The 20,672-nt window shown below is 44.5% G+C and overlaps 1 protein-coding gene across 1 annotated transcript in view; it reads right to left on the reverse strand.

Annotated features, from left to right (window-relative positions):
* The window catches only part of LOC130128400 (oxysterol-binding protein-related protein 10), a 62,960-nt gene extending 47,543 nt beyond the window's left edge, over positions 1–15,417 (reverse strand). Inside the window, exons 1-4 of the mRNA XM_056298016.1 lie at positions 15,410–15,417; positions 14,028–14,203; positions 6,823–6,902; positions 2,324–2,392 (exon numbers count right to left, since the gene is read on the reverse strand). Coding sequence (XP_056153991.1) covers positions 2,324–2,392; positions 6,823–6,902; positions 14,028–14,203; positions 15,410–15,417 — 333 coding nt within the window. The remainder of the gene's footprint in view (positions 1–2,323; positions 2,393–6,822; positions 6,903–14,027; positions 14,204–15,409) is intronic.
* Between the last annotated feature and the right edge of the window lie 5,255 nt (positions 15,418–20,672).

Consider the following 20,672-nt stretch of genomic DNA (forward strand, 5'->3'; position numbering starts at 1 on the left):
AGTGCAGAAGAGTTAAATATGCTGCACAGTTACAATCCTACATGCTGCTGCTTCAGCATTATTCCAACACAGACACACACACACCCCTGCTCCCCTTTGCACTCCTGACATGCCTGCCACTTCACAGGTGCGCTGTCTGCCACGCTCCTGTGGGCGGACTTGGCGCTGTGTGAGAGAGCGTAGGTAGATGGTGCAACGGTCAACTGCTGGCTTGTCATTTTCTATGCTAGTATTAGGACTAGGTCTGTTTAGTTATTCAGTCAGTTAGCTGTGTTTCTTTGTATTATGACATGATCCCTTTTGGCATTTTGATAATTGCTGTGGTATTTACAGCTACACTGATATTTTCAGGGATATAATGACTATATGGATGCGAGGGTCTAAGGTCAGTATGTTGTGTTGCTGTAAAGTCCACTGAGGCAAATTTGTAATTTGTGATGTGTGGCTATACAAATAAAATTGACTTGACTTGACAGGGTTACCAATAAGCAACTGCCTCATCTTTTGAACTTTGTTATATCTTTCATTAACTTTCAAGTCCCAATTTTCAAATTAGACTGCACTGCGGCCGGGGCTCATCTGTGATTGGAGAGGAACCCGATAGGGTGGCTCGCTAACTCCACCAGCTCAGACCATCGATAGATTTGTAGCACTCTCGTAAACAAAGTCAAAAGACCCTAAGGGGCTTGATAGGAATCAACAGTGAGCGCTAATGAAGAGAGATGCTTTTCTAATTGTCCATCTATTGCTAGGGGTTATCTCTACCCCTTAACTAAAAGTGGACTTTCTTTTACCGCATTCAAATAGGCCATCCCTGTAGTATGTTTGTCAGTATGCAATGCTTCCACCCCGAAAGACAAATTCATGTGGGTTAATTGTTGTCGGTGAATGAATTGAATCTGATGCTACATTTGAAGAGATTACCTACTTTGTCTTGATCACTCATGTGGCAGCTACAAAGCAGATAAGAGAAATAACAATCTTATCCAGACAAGGTTACCATGATAAAATACCTCACCTGCATACACAGTTGTGTGGGTGATGTATTTATCATAGGTGCAGAGCATTACTGTACAAGGTTCATCCCTATTTCATAAAAGCTTCACTGAGATATGGTTGGGAAATCCATCTAGCTACTGCATTCACTTACAGCAAACAGCCTATCAACGCTTTCTTCTAGTCAGTTACCTTTAGCCCCAAGGGGAAAATGATAGTAGAAAGCTGTTATCACTTTATGATATATCATACCCTTTTCTATCCTTGTGTAAAAACAACAAATACTCTTCCTACTAGACCTTTCTACCGAAATGGCCCAGCACCCAGTACACACACGGTGTCTCTCTGCAAGGGAAAGAAACATAAACTGAACCTGAAACAGAGGTGCCCTCATCGGCAGAGAAGTCGAGATAGTGATCTGAGAGGTAGACAGCGCAGCTTAGGGAAGGATTAGACCACAGCAGTGGGTACAGTAATAATAACCGCTGCCGTGGCAATGCCTCACCATAGTCACCATGCAGGGAAAAAGCCTTGTCTGTTCAGCCTGCTGGGGTGGAAAGGAAAAGAGAGAAAGACAGTTCTTTAGTCCGCCCTCCACTTTTTTCCTTGTTTATCCTCTACTACTCTCATCGAAGTTGACCAGAATAATCAGACATTCCCAATCTACTAAGGTGTGTGCACAGCATTTTTCTGTGAAGAACTGCACATTCAAAATCAGAAGTTGCTAATGAGGCTTAGGATACGCTGCATGAAAGGACTGTCGATCCAACAAATAGCTGGTATGAGAAACATAAAGAGCAGAATGAGACCTAAAGAGAACGTTACTTCCCTCTGCACGCAAATTCTGGAGTTTGGAGGGGAAAACATTGCATCTGTATGTGCAACACTATGAAGTCTTGGACATACTGGTCAGGTAGTCCATGGTTTTAGTATCAAACCAGATTTGTTTCAAATGCATGCATTTTTAAACACGTTTCAATTACACGCACAGACCAATGAATAAATGCGGAGAAGACGATTCTATTGAATCTGCAACAGTGACTAACAGATCACATGTGGGTTGCCTCACATTTGTTTATGGATTTTCGAGGCAAATTTAGCAGTGAGCTCAAATCATCCAATCCACATATGCATTTTTTTCAAGCAGTAGTCACCTCAGCCGGTGACATCACCTTTGCATCTGCAGTTGACACCCTGTTCACTCAAGGGCAGGAGGGTATACAAACACGGCTGACGCACATGGAGCAGTATTCATTATTTACACAGAAAGAAATAAGTGTTGCTGTGCAAATATGTAGTTAGTGTGTGTGCGCGCACAGTGACTCACCAGCCCCTCTTGGCTTCCTCCTGCCCTCTCCACACTCAGGTGTTCATCTGATCCCTTCAGCTTCCTCACCTGGGACCAAACACAGACATATACTGAAACTCTACAAACACCGTTTACACGTTATCTCAATCCATACACAACTTCACAACACATGAGGGTCTGAGCCAACTTAGACTTTTTATTAAATTAGGCTGTGCTTAAAATGTTTTATAGGGTAGGCTATTATTTCTTTTTTTAAATCACAGTCCTGAAGATTGGCCTTTTTTGTGTGTGAAATTGAAACCTGTAGACACCGTCCACACTGACGACTCCAGAGCCATCGGAAAGGAGCGGAAGCTGCTGACGCAAGACAGCTTCTCTGCTGCCAAGCACAGAAAACACGGCCGAACCCAAGACTTAGCTCGTCACGTTGCGCCATCGGGTTGTAAAGGTCTTTTATTACCTTTTTACACAATATCTGCTTGCTAACCACAACCACTGCACCCTCTCTTTTAACTTGACGCTACACGTCGTCTTCTTTTATTTTACTTTATTTTATTGTTTTTCATTTGGCCGCCATGTTGGAAATGCTACGCCCCGTATCGTTTCTCCTGGGAAAGTCCTACCGCGCCACTGGAAGCATTACCCGTTGCCTATACAAGTGGTTACGGTGAGGATGTTCACGGAATATCTGTTGCTGTTAACATGCCAGAGATGGAAAGTACCAGAAGGAACGTTTACTTCCAGGATTGTGGCTTTAAAATCATAAACACGTTTCAGGCTGTGTGGACAACAGTCACACGCCACTACGTCAGAACAACGGCAGATACGACCCACAAGAGACGCAGACGGCGCACATGCGGAAACGAATCCCTTCAAACCACAATCAAATTTAAAAAAACGCACATGCCCAAAGACTGCTCCATAAAAAGCCAAGTGGGAAACATCCGGGTGGCGTGGCGATCTATTCCGTTGCCTACCAACACGGGGATCGGTGGTTTGAATTCCCGGGTTAGTTGGGCATCCCTACAGACTCAATGGGCCGTGCCTGCGGGTGGGAAGCCGGATGTGGGTATGTGTCCTGGTCGCTGCACTAGCGCCTCCTCTGGTCGGTCGGGGCGCCCGTTCGGGGGGGGGTTAACTGGGGGGGAATAGCGTGATCCTCTCACGCGCTATGTCCCCCTGGCGAAACTCCTCACTGTCAGGTGAAAAGAGGCGACTGGCGACTCCACATGTATCGGAGGAGGCATGTGGTAGTCTGCAGCCTTCCCCGGATCGGCAAAAGGGGTGGAGAAGCGACCGGGATGGCTTAGAAAATAGGGTAATTGGCCAAGTACAGTTGGGGAGAAAAAGGGGGAACGGGGAACCCCCCCCCACCCCCTTAAAAAAATCCAAGTGGAAGATATCTGGGACAGTCAATCAGACAGTTTCCTCCATTTTACAAGCTAGTTTTGGTGGCTCTGCGTTTAGCACACCCATCCCAGAGCTAACTCAAAGAGGAGCATCCGGAGAATCTCACAATGCAGTAAAGTCAGTGAATGCACACAGTCTGGTGCACTCACTTCATAATATAACCCGGCAGCCTGTCACCATATTTCTGTTAATCCCCTAGTCTGCTGTCAGGGGAAGTGCTAAAATATTCCTAAATAAGAGACGCTTCCATATGACAAGTTATGGCAGCTGATTTTACTTTTCTCGGTACAGGATTATGCCAATGGGGGACAAGAATACAAAAATGAGCAGCTGTAGGAAACAATGTGTGGGGGGTTCAGACCAGAGTCAGCAGAGAGGGAAATGGGAGGGATGCATGGGCAGAAAGAGGTAGCCACACAAAACAAGAGGTATGATTAATTCGATAGCGCTACTTGCTGGCTGTAGAGAGGCACCATTTATAACATTTACTGTTGTCTGCAGCACACAGCGATTTTCTGCGGTGGTCCATAATTATCCATAGTGTTTGAAATTAAACTTAATCACATTGAAAGATTGTGTTGCCAGGGAATGTTATTAATAATGACGATGATAATCATAATAACTAAAATAGTTACAATAAAAACCTATATTGAGCATTTAGTCTTCTAGAGGTCCTCTTGAGCTGTGATGTGATAGGCACGGTGGCCCAGTAGTTAGCACTGTCGCCTCACAGCAAGAAGGCAACCCCGGGGTTGTCCAACCTTAGGGGTCCTCCCAGGCGGTCCTCGGTGTGGACTTTGCATATTTTCCCCATGTCTGCGGTGGGTTTTCTCCAGGTGCTTCGGTTTCCCCCACCATCAAAAAGACATGCATCATGCATGTAGGAGTTAATACTCCTGTCTGTGCCCCTGAGAAAGGCAATGGGAAAAGAACTGGAGTTGGTCCCCTGCATGAAGGAGGCAGCCCATTGCTCCTAGCTACACAGATCACATCTCGGATGGGTTAATCTGCAGTAAATTAATCTCCCCAAGGGGATTAATAAAGGAAACTTAGCTTAATAACTTAACATTTAAAGGCTGATTATAACTCCAGTTTGACCGTAGGGCAGGTCACCATGGACAGTTAGCACACATTATTGTGTGCTGTGCAGGGGTTTAGGACTCAAATCGCTCGCCTCCCGATTGAGCCTCAGACAATCGAATCTGTCACAATTATATCAAACAAGTTTGATTTTTATGGTGCAACTCAAATCAAAAACAAAAACACCTTAAATGTGCAGAGTGGAAAGTAAAAATTTTTTAATCATTAGGCGTGCAGCGCCTTGTCTTTTCACAGTCCTTCCTGGTTCTTAGTAACTTTTGGTAAATGCATCCATTATCCAAACCACTTATCCTGCTCTCAGGGTCGCGGGGATTCTGGAGCCTATCCCAGCAGTCATTGGGCAGCAGGCTGGGAGGCACCCTGGACAGGCCTGGACAGGCCATCACAGGGCCGACACACACACATACACACACACATTCACACCTAGGGACAATTTAGTATGGCCGATTCACCTGACCTACATGTCTTTGGACTGTGGGAGGAAACCGGAGCACCCGGAGGAAACCCACACTGACACGGGGCGAACATGCAAACTCCACACAGAGGATGACCCAGGATGACCCCCAAGGTTGGACTACCCTGGGGCTCAAACCCAGGACCTTCTTGCTGTGAGGTAACTGCACTAACCCCTGCGTCACTGTGCCGGCCCCTATCCAATTATCCAGCACATTTCAATAAAGTAAAAGGAATAATTTCCTCATAAGTTTTTTTTCTAATTAGCTAAAAGTTAATGGTGAGATAAGCGTTTATAAAAATTTTGTAAAAAATGAGACAAATTAATTAGCCAAATGGCAAAAGAGGAAACAACAATGACTTGCTAGAACAATAATCTGCTAAAACAATCTATTGCATAAAGATACCGCAGCCCATCGGTACACATATGTGACAACATGTAGAAAACATGCACATCTATTTATAAGTTATTGAAATCTTCAGATTAACTGCATTATTCTGTAAACGCTAGTGTATAGGACTGGTTTCACTAATCTCCCCAAAAAAAAACAAAAAAAAACAACAACAAAAGAACCTAAGGCCAGCTCACTGGTGGCACTGGAAAGGAGTCGCTGGCAGAGTGTGAACGAGATTAGAAAACTAGCCGTGGCGCTTAGCAAAACATCCACATTTTAGCAAACCACAGCCGGGGGGGGGGGTCTGAAAATGGCACTTTGAAAAACAGTGCAGCAGCCTAAAACTCTGCACTGGATATAAATGTGAAACACGGAAATAATGCCGTTTAAAAAAAACCATATCTGGCAACCCCATAAGTCAAATGTCACTTCCATGGCAGAGCATGAAGGAAATGACTTCCACTGCTTTTAAGTGCTGAGTTTTTACAAGTGTACCAGAGGCTCGTGCACACGGACGGCTGCATAACTCCATGAACCCGTCTTAGTGTCTATTTAGGAGCATTTACGACACTCACATTTGTGAACAGACTCACGCGGGGCCAAGAATCTCTGGGGAAATGTCAAGGCTCTGTGCTCGATGCTCTTCCTGAGGAGCGGGTCAGGCAATTAACAAGACCGATGTGCTCTGAGCAAAACGGCAGCAATTTGAGAAACCGTTCGACTGAGAAGTAAGTTTCAAAGGGAAAAAAAATGCATATGTGTGTGTGTGTGTGTGTGTGTGTGCGCGTGTGTGTGCACACCAGAGACACAAAGATGCCAAATTCCAATTGAACGTCACCTGCAGTTTGGATTGCTATTAATCAGTACTATCTCATCCTCACTTCAACAAAAGGATCATCTTTGTCAATCCAAAACCTGTCATTTCTGGAGTGACCTGTCAATGTTGTCCACCAGAGAGAGAGAGAGCGAGAGAGAGAGAGAGAGAGAGAGAGAGAGAGAGAGAGAGAGAGAGAGAGAGAGAGAGAGAGAGAGAGAGAGAGAGAGAGAGAGAGAGAGAGAGAGAGAGAGAGAGAGAGAGAGAGAGAGAGAGCGAGAGAGCAGAGCAGACACGTGGTGTGTATGTGTCCACATGCATTGTGTCCTGAGTGTGGTTCCCACCTTGGCACTGCTGTCAGAATGACGTCTGGCACAGGCCTGCAGCTGACTGATCCAGAACTGTTGCTCCTTGGCATCAGAGGCTGCAGAGAAACACACATGACAAAACAAAGGAATCAGCCTCTTGCTTTTACTTGGAGGACAAAAAGCCAGAGGCCTCAGGGACAAGTGAGGCCGACTGGAAGTATACATTTTCCATTATTCCATTCAAAATCTCCCCGCTGAGATGATATGATTGAATAGGACTTCAACTAAATGGACAGCAGGTAAAAAAATTTTTGCTCAGAATTACAGCCTGCAATTAAAAATGACAGTTATATAGTGTTTGGTATCGCGAGATCATGCATGTTTCCAGGTGGGGTGGGGGGCTGAGGGGGTTAATGGCCACTCCCATCCACACATAACAGGTACTTAGCAGATGTGTGATTGTCCTTTCCAGAATGTAATTATTATTCAAAAACTATTAGGACACCAGCAGGATGAAGAGTAGCAGGAGATGTGAACAGGTGTCACATTATAAACCGTTTGTTTCCTCTTGAAGGCCTCAGTCAGTTACTGAAGGCTGTAATGGATGGCAGTCTATAATAACATAACTTTGTTCTTGTGACAGGACATCACCCTCTCCAGGTGTTCACAGATTGGCACTTTAAGGGATGTCTTGGGTCTGGCACAGTGGGATCCTTGAGGGGATGCGAGACACTTGTCTCCATGGTAACTTGTGAGTTTAAAAGGGACTAATTTCCTTTATTAGACCAATTAATTACAAAATTAATAACCACAGATTTATTTTCTTTTTGGATTTCCCCCCCTTTTTCTCCCCAATTGTATTTGGCCAGTTACCCCGCTCTTCCGAGCTCTTCCCGGTTTCTGCTCCACCCCCTCTGTCGATCCAGGGAGGGCTGCAGACTACCACGTCTCCTCCGATACATGTGGAATCGCCAGCCACTTCCTTTTGCCTGACAGTGAGGAGTTTCGCTAGGAGGACGTAGTACATGGGAGGATCACACTTATCGCACAGTCCTCCCCCCGAATAGGTGCCCCGACCAACCAGAGGAGGCGCTAGTGCACCGATCAGGACACATACCCACATCCGGCTTCCCACCCATAGACACGGCCAACTGTGTCTGTAGGGACGCCCAACCAAGCCGGAGGTAACGCGAGGATTCGAACCACTGATCCCCGTGTTGGTAGGCAACGGAATAGACCGCTACACTACCCGGACGCCCCTGGCAAGTGAGATCCTTGAGAGGATGCAAGACACTTGTCTCCATGGTAACTTGTGAGATTAAAAAGGACTGATTTCCTTTATAAAACAGATTAATTACAAAATTAATAACCACAGATTTTTTTTAAGTTATAGGCTAAAATGAAACAAAGCTTGAGCCCCGAAACTTGTAAGAGGGGTACTAAGGAATCTGTGAAGCGGTTTTGGCATACTGACAGAGGTTATTTCAGCGTGAAAAGGATTCACTTTACGCTTGTCAATCACATGAATTGCAACCAACTTAAAAGTCAATTTAAGTCAAAACGCAACTCAGAGAAAATTAGACAGTCATTGTTCACAAGTGTGGCACACAGGATGCACTCCCCCATGGGGAATAGCAACTATTCATACAAAACACCTGTACCAAGCTGGATTTCTGTAAAGACCCCCTGTCTGTCTGTCTGTCTGTCTGTCTACCTTCCCACTCATTCCTCGCTGTCATCAGCCACTCCAGCATTTCGCAAGCATTCAAATCAGTTTCTAAATCATTTTCTCGACGATGTGTGCAAGCTTTGCGGTGATTAAACATAATTGCCTTGGCGTAATGAGCAGAAGTGTTTGTGTGTGTGTGTGTGTGTGTGTGTGCAGCTATGCTAACAAGCACCTGTTCATGTGGTCAGAATAGGAGAATGACGCAAGCTGTACACACACTAATCATTACTTAAACAAGACCAGGCTGCTGTTTTTCCATTCAGAGGGGAAACTGTGACACTGATGAAAAATGCAAAACTGGTGCTGTGCCACAGACTCAGCACTGAGCTAATGACAATCAATTTTTTTTTTCAGTGAATGGAAACTGTTTTGGAAACTGAGAGAATTAACCATGACCTGCTGGTAAGAGCCCAGTCCATCGGTCGATTTACAACGAGCAACAATGGACTCCGTTGCTGACCTATATTTCCCATTTAAACAGCATTATCCAGCCCAGAAAAGCTTTGAAACGAAAAAGGAAAGCGTGAGTGAGGAGACAGTGAGAGCATATCTGAGTGTGTGTGTGTGTGTGAGAGAGGGGGAGAGAGAGAGAGAGAGAGAGAGAGAGAGAGAGAGAGAGAGAGAGAGAGAGAGAGAGAGAGAGAGAGAGAGAGAGAGAGAGAGAGAGAGAGAGAGAGAGAGCTATTATCACTTAATTGCCAGTCAATCACAACAAAGCCATTATATTATTTAATTACTCTAATGATAACGATGGTGATGTAGAAGAAGCTGTTACTAGTTGCGATAATGATAAATCTCAGATTTAATGCTTAGTGTGGTACTTAAATTTGATTAAGTTGTCAGGACATAGTATTACAAGGGTTATATATACATATTTCCCTTGGGGGCACAGTGGAACAGGAAATTGTAGGATGCTGCCCCAATAATTATAGACACTGTAAAATAACTGAAGTCTCAGGTTTGGCTCCTGCAAAAATCCCCTCGACAGCCAAACAGTGTCCATTAACAGTCAAGTATATTATCGATGTTCCCTTAAGCAAGATGGCGTGACGGACTAGTGGAGAAGTTTGCATGAAACCTGAGGAACTGAGTATAATCCCCCAAACAGCCATGACATCTCTGTTGAAGTATCCTTGAGCAAGAAATTTAATCTCTACCTGCTCCAGAGTTGAACCTGGTGACTCCACATCGAAACCAATGGACAGACAGAAAATTTCCCCCTTGGGGGGGGGGGGGTTGTGCTGCTAGCCTCCTACAACAGTGTTCCTACTCATTTTAGGAGAGAACATTATCCAGGACTTTCCAAGGACATTTTCAATGACCTTTGTATGGACATGACAGTCATTGCACATGGAAGGTCATATTATTCAGTATTACCTACCCGTGGAAGTCTAAACACTCTCATTACATGAATTCTGCAACTCCCCCCCACCCCCTTTTTCTCCTCAAGTGTATCGGCCAATTACTCCACTCTTTCAAGCTGTCCAGATCCCTGCTCCACCCCCTCTGCCGATCCGGGGAGGGCTACAGACTACCACATGCTTCCCCCGATACATGTGGAGTTGCCGGCCGCTTCTTTTCACCTGACAATGAGGAGTTCCACCAGGGGGACGTAGCACATGGGAGCATCACGCTATTCCCCCCAGTTCCCCCTCTCCCCTGAATGGGCGCCCCTAACGACCAGAGGAGGCGCTAGTGCAGCGACCAGGACACATACCCATATCCGGCTTCCCACCCACAGACACGGCCAATTGTGTCTGTAGGGACGCCCGACTAAGCCAGAGGTAACACGGGGATTCGAACCAGCGATCCTGATGTTGGTAGGCAATGGAATAGACCGCTACACTACCCGGACGTCCTGAACTGTGCAACTTTTAACTGATCACTGAAAATATCCTCAGACTTAAAGCATTGATGTGCAATCTCAGCGGGCAAAAATTGGATGAAAACATGGAAACTCAACAAAAAATTACCCTATAAATATTCCATACCACCAGGTAAAAATACAATTTTGTAACCTAACTTTAAAAAATGTTATGACCTCAATCATATTCCCAGGACATTTAATCAACTTTGGCATTTCAAGGTTTTTTCCATGATTGAAAAACTAGCCTGGGAACCCTTTATAAACTTTCCAGTGCAAGTTGCTCTGTATAAAAACGGTGGTTAAATGCAATGTAATTATCCCAATTCCCTGAGGAGAGAGACTATAACTAGTCTCCATCTAGTAAGTCTAAGCTGTGGCATGTTATTGTAAGACCATCAGCTCGGTGACTTGCTTGCAGGCCACTGATAATCATTTGTGAGGGAAGATTTCTGCATTTTTAACATTAGCGGTTGAAATGGGTAGGTTAATTATTTGGATTTAAACAGGAGATTGTGTCAGGCACTTTTAATCAAGTTGTTTAATCAATCAAGTTGTTTAAAAAGCCCTGCTGGAAATGCTGCGAAACTTCATCAATGGCTGACTTGCCTCACTGAGATGTCCCATGGTAAATTGCTTAATTTTCCATCTGAACAAAAAAAAAAAACTCATCTGAACGTTGTGATTAAATCCTTGCTGCTACTTTTCTCTCTTCGTTTTGCTCAATGGCAATACACGAGGTCCTGCAGTCTCTTCATCGGATGACAGAATTTTTCCCTTTATATTCTTCTGCTTAAGCTAATTATCCTCTGTTCCCTGGGTTCAGGATCAGATGCAGCCTGAGGCTGGTTTACAGCTGTGCGTCCCTAACATGAGAAAAAATACAGATAACTACCTTCACAGAAGAAAGAGTCAAACTGTGAGCTAACAAAAAAAAAGAGGTTCTGTATTACAGAAGGTGTGCATTCACTTCCCCCACAGCAGCTTAATCAGAATCAGTTTTACAGGCCAAGTTTGCGTTACAGATGCAAGTAATTTGTCTTCAGTTATCAGGAACTTCCAGTGTACCATCCAACTATCCACACATCTAACTATCCATCCATCCATCCATCCATCCACACATCCAACTACCCATCCATCCATCCCACTATCCATCCAACTATCCATCCATCCACACATTCAACTATCCATCCATCCATCCAACTATCCATCCATCCACAGATCCAACTATCCATCCATCCATCCAACTATCCATCCATCATACAGCAGCAGACCAAAGGGCATTCACATAAACCACAGTGGTGTGTAAGAACAAGTGCATTGTTATGTACAGATTGATAAGAGCAATTGCACACTAAGCACACTCAAGACAAGTGCAAAGTGTATGCAGTGGCGCCAGGTGAAGTTGGGTATACGTCATTTGGCGGAACCCGTTCAAAGTCCGCCTAGCAAAAGGGTTTCAACAGGGGAGTAAAAGCCACAGCTAAAGGTTGGACAAAGACCCTCGGTGATGCGATACTTTAGCATAGTTTATTGGAACCAGGGCTTAGCTTGGCAACTGGAAACTAGATCCACAATGAACCTTGAACAACCCCCACCACCCCACCCGAACACACACACACACACACACACACACACAACTCCCAGCCCCTTCGACTCAAGGGTGGCTGCCTGGCGTTCCCATGGTAACTAATGGTAGATCTAAGCCTGCCTGCTAATCTTTATCACCAACTGTGGTAGGGGTACATGTGAGGGGCTTTGTTCCCTGCTGTTTGAGCAAATTGAAGTTTGGAGTAGAAATGGTTGCTGTTTGACTCTCAAGCGATCTCAAAGTGAGAAAAGTTAAAGGGTTGTTTGTTCAGAGTTAACCATTGCACCTCTTCACACCCCCACAATTTGGCGGAGCCGATTCGAAACACTGCACACAGTTTGTCTCAACGGGTTTCCAAAATAATTGAAACTCTTGGATGCATTTTTTTCTCCTCCATTCAATATCCAGTCTGTCCCAAGTCGACACTCACCAGCAAACTGTGCAAAGGCCTCTGGCTGCATGCTATCTCATCTGACTTCTTCTCAATGAGATTATTGTTTCCTCTTGGCTCAATACACATGGATCACTGAGTTATTCGGGGACTATAGGCCAAGTTATTCCAATATCCCCCTTTGGGAGTGTAAGGGACATTCCTGAGACTGAAGTGGAGCAGCACTGCAGGGAGTCTTGTTCACCTCACTGGACACAAGTTCAAGGAGAAGAAAAAGCCTTGAGCATAGTGACCAGTCTTTAAGCCTGCCAAAAATATGCAAAAATCTGGGTGTCCAGGTAGCGTCGTGGTCTATTCTGTGGCCTACCAACACGGGGATCGCCGGTTCGAATCCCCGTGTTACCTTCGGCTTGGTCGGGTGTTCCTAAAGACACAATTGGCCGTGTCTGCGGGTGAGAAGCCAGATGTGGGTATGTGTCCTGGCACTGGCGCCTCCTCTGGTCGGTCAGGGCACCTGTTCGGGGGGGAGGGGGAACTGGGAGGAATAGCGTGAACCTCCCACACGCTACGTCCCTACGCCTCACTGTCAGGTGAAAAAAAGTGGCTGGCGACTCCACATGTATTGGAGGGGGCATGTGGTAGTCTGTAGCCCTCCCTGGATCGGCAGAGGGGGTGGAGCAGTGACCAGGATGGCTCAGAAGAGTTGGGTAATTGACCGTGTACAATTGGGGAGAAAAAGGGAGACACCCCCCCGCCCAAAAAATCTATATTTCCCTTTGATGTAACATTTAAGGTTGTTAGCAAACATTGGCTGACCTCACAGTCGCAATCCTTGGTATGCTTGTTATGCAAGTCACATTCTCCCTTTAGTAATGTTTCCTATCAGCCAGTTTTAAATTCAGTTTAAAGCACAATTACTTTTGGGGGGTTAGCAAGAGGAAAACAGAGGGCATGTATATCATAAATACACACTTCTGAGGTGACGGCACAGTACAGGTTTGCTGCCCACAAAGTAATGCCAGAGTACTATGTTTCATATATGACATATGATAACATGGCTAGTACTGCGATACAGCACCATTTTAATCCCTGCTTGATGACTTGCAATTGTCTACTGCATCTGCTCCATTTGATGAACTGCTTGGAGGAAATATCTTCTGAGGGTGCAACACAACACTCTACCTAGCTAATAACCTAGTTGACATTTGCCCAAACTAGAATTTGACTGCGAGAAAAGGTTGACTTCAAAAAGAGACAAAGAGACATAATTAAGTGCGACTGTTGAATGCCACTAAAAATACAATGACTACAGCTAGGGGAATTAAATACCTAAATCAGTTCAACTAATGAAACGTTCCTGCCTCTCCAAACAACAGGACTCAAACAACGGAGTCTCGATTCAAATAGTTCAATAACAGAGTGTGTCATTTAGCCACTTGGAGGTTTTGCACAACAGTGCATGTATAATGCTCCCCCCCCCAAAAAAAACCAAAACAAAAAACAATACAGCATCTTGGGGTACTCATTCTCTCATTCTGTTACAGCCCAGTACGGACACTGCATACCGAGCATCACTGTCATTCCTGCATGTAGCGCTCACACTTTTAGCTGTGGGTGTCGTTTAGCTTGCAAAATAAGGGCAACCAAGGCCATCATGAGGTCATACCTCTGAGTTTGTACAACTCGCCATTGACGGAGTTTACAATGAACATGTGTGGAGCCTCGTCACTCGGCGTTACAGAGGCACCCATGAGGGGCAGGGACCCACGGGGCTTCTGGCTCTTTCCCTGCTCGCTGACATAGTACTGCAGCTTTCCCAAGTCTGGATCTAAGACGAAGTATCTGAAGGGGATGGGGCAGACAGAGAGAGAGAGACAGAGACAGAGAGAGAGAGAAGTAAAGAAAGCAATGGGGTGGAGAGAGAGAAGGGAGGGAGGTGAAATAGGAGAAACACCATTAAAGTTATCATCACTTTGTTTTATGTTCTCATTATCACAGTTTGTTTACCGATGGCACTTCGTCCTCCATTGCTGTTGCTGTAAATTGCAAAAACTTCCTTCAGCTGTCGGTGTTCAGGGAGAGAGAGAGAGAGAGAGAGAGAGAGAGAGAGAGAGAGAGAGAGACTACAGTATGAATGAGGTGACTGTGAGATGAGTCAAATGAGAAAATCGGTGAAAACACATTGGATCATTACATTTCTCCCCGCCCATACGAGGAAGCCTGTGGGATATTATTTAAAGCAGTTCTCTATGTAGCAGCTTCACGAACATTACTCCACCTCCCCGGGCCATTAAGGGCTGACATCACAAGCATCACTCCACCTCATTCCCAAATTATCCACAGCACGGATTGGCACGGTTGTCTTGAGCAAGGCGTGAAGATGAAACCCTGTGACTTCCACTTGGTGATTAATGGATGACATTCAATCACGGCTCGATTGAATTTCTGCTACTCTCATCCCAGCCTGCAACTCAGACCCACAGACCCAGACGCTAACGTGCACACGAGTGCACACAAACAGAGTCTCTCACACACTTACTATACACACACACACACACACACACATATATATATATATTTGATGTGCACACACACGTACACACAGTCTCTCTCCCTCCCCCTCCCCTTCTCACACATACACACACACACACAGTCTCACTCTCTCGCTCTCGATCTCTCTCACATACACACACATACAGTCTCTATACACACACATACAGTCTCTCTCTCACAAACACATACACACAGTCTCTCTCTCTCTCTCTCTCTCTCTCTCACACACACACACACACACACACACACACACACACACACACACACACACACACACACACACACACACACACACACACACACACACACACACACACACAAAACATAAAAGAAGGCACATTCTGTTCTCCTTGGACTACAGGACCCATCAGCCATCCCAGGGCTACGTCAGTTGTCTTTGCGGAAGGACTCTTGATGACGTACAATAATACAACGCATCGGCTGCCTAGCTCAAGGCTCTGCACAGTCCAGTGAGACTGGTTGGCTGTGGCTGACCTTTCCATGGTTACATGCAGTCGCCTGAGGTGACAGCCATTGGCGTTTGTCCCGTCTCCTGATTCTATACATCCCCAGATTCTTTTATTTCCCTCTCTTCCAAAGATCCCCCAGAGCTGTAGATCAATGCTCTCTTTCCAAGCCTGATGAAAGATGCCAAAGTATCGACTAGGCCTTTGCAACAAACCGTGCCCGTGATTACTTGGGTCAATAACTCCACCATGGACAGAAGCAACACCACCCTCCGCACAGATGTGGCCGATACTACATAGCTCGTTTCAGTAAACAACACCCGCCTCTCATCTCACCTTCACCTTGCAGAAGTATTTTGATGCAAGCGTTCACAAGCATTGACCTTTGACCTTTGGTAATTGTAGGTTTCACAGAGGAGGCCTGGTTGTTTACTTCAAGCTTCAAATATCCTGTAGTTTCACATGGGTGGTATTATCTGCCTCACAGCAGTACCACTTTGATCGGGCAGAATTGCCACAAGGTATCACATTTCTTCCTGTTGTAGTACCACACAATGCCAGCAGGCTTATCGTGTCGACTGAACGCTACAAAGAAGCCATGGTCACATGGTAACTACCATACTGCAACTAGCAGTAACCATGATGATGGCTTTTAAAGAGATGAAAATGGTGAGTGACCGTGGCTCACAATTACGCTACACTGCAGTGTGTTCATGTGTGTGTGTTAGCTGGCTGGTGTGTATGGTACTTCTGGATGAACAAAATCAGGAATATATAAGCAAATACCAGATATCATAACTACCTCTCAGCTTGAAATTATGAAGGCGCTGATAATCATCAGTCCACAAATGTCTGTGTGTGTGTGTGTGTGTGTGTGTGTGTGTGTGTGTGTGTGTGTGCGTGTGTGTTTCTAGGCAGACTCTCTGTCAATGTGAAAAGGCGAGAGGACAAAGAGAGAAAATCCCATGTTTGTATGTGTCATTTGCATTAGGTATTTTCCCTATGAAGCCTCTGGATTTCTCTGGAGAGGGCAAAGGAAAAAGGGCTGTTTGGTAATATGCAACCCCCAACTGCCCCCCCCCACCCCACGCTGATGTGAGAGGGGTTGATTAATGTTGACCACAGTCAGCTGAGGAACTTTGTGCTTGCATCAGTTCCTCTCTCTCGCTTGCTCAGACACACACACACACACGCACACACTCATACACACACACACATGCACACACACACGCACACACATGCATACACACACATACACACATGCACACACACACACTTATCCACAATTCAGCCAGCAGACAGAAGGCCATTTCGTTGACCTCTCCAGGCATTCTTGCTTCTGCAGCTTAAACTGCTATACAGGACTTAAACATGATGAATGGAGATGGATGAGCAATCCTGTCCCCACACATGGCCTTTCGTGTCACGGCAATATTGATCACGTCAGCCCAGAAATGTAAGGGGCAATACCTGGTGAACTCTGTAACTTTCAAAGCGGTAATACACTGAACCAAATAAAATGCAGTGACGGAAAAACATTAATGACGTTATGTATGAGGGGCCGTACAAGCCATAATATATTCTGGCCCTCTCATATACATACAGTCTCCTTTCACATACTTATATTTTCACTCTCTATCTCTCTCAGACACACACACACACACACACACACACACACACACACACATATATATATATAGTTGCAAGTGCTGCAATGCTGGTAATTACACTTTTTACAACGTTGTGAACAGTAATGAAACAACATGGCACCTTAACACCACACACTATGAAAAGGCATTTAGTAAGATTGATACCCACACTAGTTAACTTATTCAAGACTTTCAAAACTTTTTTCCTAATAGCTTCTATGAATTTTCCATTAAAATTATCTTCAGCGTCTGCAGTGTTATGGTTAAAAAAAGTTTATTGGAATACACAAGTCTCAAATTGGCTTGGTGCAACTATGACTTGTCACTAATGTGATCCAACAATTTGTTTTTTGGGTGAATAATTTTTCAGAAGTCATCCATAGTATTTGCTTTGGGACTATTTGTGAATGTGGTGTTTGTGGATGATTGTTTGTTTAAAGACACAGATTTCAGAAGCGGTTCCAGTACATGATGCAGGTTAATAATTAAGATATTAACATCAGGGCATGATGACTTTTAAAATCTAACTGCAATAAATCATTATTTCCTGGGTGGGGATGCAAGGTGATGCATTTTCATTATATTTTGCTTGTTGTGGGGGGCAATTTGCCAGCCATAGTGGGGAGGGAGAGTCATAGGCAAATACACAGGTTGGCATTAAACTCGACTGGTGGAAAATCCATTCATCCATTATCCAAGCCGCATATCCCAATTGGGGTCACGGGGATGCTGGAGCCTATCCCAGCAGTCATTGGGCGGCAGGCGGGGAGACACTCTGGACAGGCCGCCAGTCCATCACAGGGCCAACACACACACACATACACACACACACACACACACACATACACACACACACACGCCTAGGGACAATTTAGCTTGGCCAATTCACCTGACCTACATGTCTTTGGACTGTGGGAGGAAACCCACACAGACACGGGGAGGACATGCAAACGCCACACAGAGGACGATCCGGGACAACCCCCAAGGTTGGACTACCCCAGGGCTCGAACCCAGGACCTTCTTGCCGTGAGGCGACCGCACTAACCACTGTACCACTGTGCCGCCCCGGTGGAAAATAATTATGCAAATTGCTTCATAAAACATTTCTATATATTTTTATTAAGGCTTTGAAAAACCTGCAACTAAATATCAAAGAAAGTTGAATCTGTTCATCTGGACACAAACGGAACTGATTCAACTTCCTGTGATTTTCTTACCTGGATTATTGAGTATGCATAAAGACACTGCAACTAAATATACATTATCTCAATATGATCATGCAGTATTTATGAGTAGGTGTATTGTATTTATATTTAAGCTGGCCTAAAAGTGTTTGTGTGCACTTAGCAAATGATTCACTAACTTTCTTAAAGGGACAGTTCACCCCCAAATCAAAAATACCTGTGTTTCCTCTTAGCTGTAGTTACTGTAGTTAGACACAGACCTTGTTGTGAGCAGTTTCATGTAGGTGTAGTTCGGTCTGAGAAAATAGTTCCTACGTGAAACTGCTCACAACAAGGTCTGTGGATTATCTTGAGTAACCGGGTCATGATTTCTGGAAAGAGACATTGCTGTTGAGTTTTTCCAAATGTATTTTTTTGGCGCTTTGAGCAACACAAGCCGAGTGCCATCCAGTTCCATTGTATTCGAGAGAAAGCAGACGTCTCTATGGCCAACATCTCCAAAACTCGGCAACTCATACCAAAACGATCTAGATGGATAAATAGCACTACAGGTAAGAGGAAAACGATGTATTGTTGACTTTGGGTGAACTGTCCCTTTAAGACATGGTTGAAAAACGGAACCGCTGCTCCACTCTTAAATTTTGATCATACCAACAAAATAAATTGCTATCATTCCTATAATACAATTTCACCATGAATTTAATCAAATTTATTTAATTTCATGCATAAGTAATTTTAAGAGATAATTCAACAAGACCGATTGTCTAGATGCCACAAAGCAATCCCATGTTATCTTTACTGATCAGAAATCTATAAGTACTTTTTCATATACATATATATATAAAATCGCTGTATAAACAGCTATGTTGTGCACGTTTCCCCACATCAACACACACCTCCATTTCCTGATGCTACTCACAGCGATGCCGCATGAAAGAACTTGTCAGCAGAGTTTCTGGTTTCCTCCTGGGGCTTTTGGCAGGTTTATATCAAAGGTTAAGCAACAAGATCAGCTGAATGAGGGAAAGAAACCATGACCGGCACAGGCAGGCCAAGGACCCCATAGCTGCTCTGTATAAAAATCATGAGAGGCAAAGCTTACATGTTTTATGCTAATGTTATAGATTATCACTTCCTGCTATCGTGTACAATTATTATCCTGTACAATTATTTTGCATTTTCCAATTTCAAATATTAAAATTATGCTTTTGTTCAGATATACTTACAGTCACACTATGTGTGTCTGCAGATCTCTATAGTTGTAGGTGACCTTGTTACATTGTTTTCTTCATATCTTAGTCTTATCTCACCTTTGCCTATTTCTTTTTTTTTCCATCAATATATTTATTAAATTTTCTGTTTTTCTTTCGTTTTTCCCATTTGACAGAGCACTAAATTACTGTCAATTACCTGCTCCTGCAATGAGGTCATATCTCCACAAAGATCGATAAAGTTTTATCTGGCACAATTGGATCTTTCCCTGTGAGTACCAACAAAAAGCCCAATTAACTACATGAGAACTGCAGTGCTGATCGTTCCATACTATTAAGCCTAAAAGGAACAGGGACAGCAGCACTGATCAAGTTAGCATGGATAGCTTGACTTTACACTGACCCAACAAAATCCATTTACTACAGCATTCACCTTAAGACTATACTGACATCCTCCACACAGCAACTTTGTAATCAGGCCAACTCAAACGCAAATGGCAATTTTTGAAAAAAGCGAAGAAATAGCGCAATTAGAAGGACCTTTTTTCTGTTTTGAATTATTGCAGAGCTACTTAAATACCCCGCAGTTTCCTTCTCTTTGCTGCCAAAGCACAAACACACCACATTGCATTGCCCCTTACTTACCCGCTGCGTTGATCAATGGAGCACAGTGCAGCTCCCTTCCACTGGGCACATCTGCAGAGAAACGACCCACCCTTCAAACAGTCCTCCATGCCCACTTGGCCGGTTTTAGGGAGACTCAAATCTCAAACCTGCAGGTGTGACCTGGACCATCCTTGCAGATCCAGTGTCTCGTCGTAAAAAGTAACTTGAGATGTGTGCGAATAAGGACACTGATATTGAAAGCATCCTTTTACAAAGTGTTGTCAATTCAAATGGAATAAATGGCTCTGGATTTTTGTTTGCAATATCTTTTTTACATTTTGATATACTTTATTAATCCCCCTGGGGAATTTCATGCTCTGCATTGAACCCAACCTAGCTGTGTAGCTAGGAGCAGTGGGCAGCCGCCATGCAGCACCCACCACTCCAGTTCTTCTTTCCATTGCCTTGATCAAGAGCACAGACAGGAGTATTAACCATAAAATGTATCTATTTTTGATGATGGGGGAAATCGGAGCACCCGGGGGAAACCCACCACAGACACGGGGAGAACATGCAAACTCCACACAGAGGACGACCTGGGATGACCCCCAAGGTTGAACAACCCTGGGGTTTGAACCCAG

This window comes from Lampris incognitus, chromosome 18 (assembly GCF_029633865.1).
Source record: "Lampris incognitus isolate fLamInc1 chromosome 18, fLamInc1.hap2, whole genome shotgun sequence".
In the NCBI taxonomy this organism is placed as follows: Eukaryota; Metazoa; Chordata; class Actinopteri; order Lampriformes; family Lampridae; genus Lampris; species Lampris incognitus.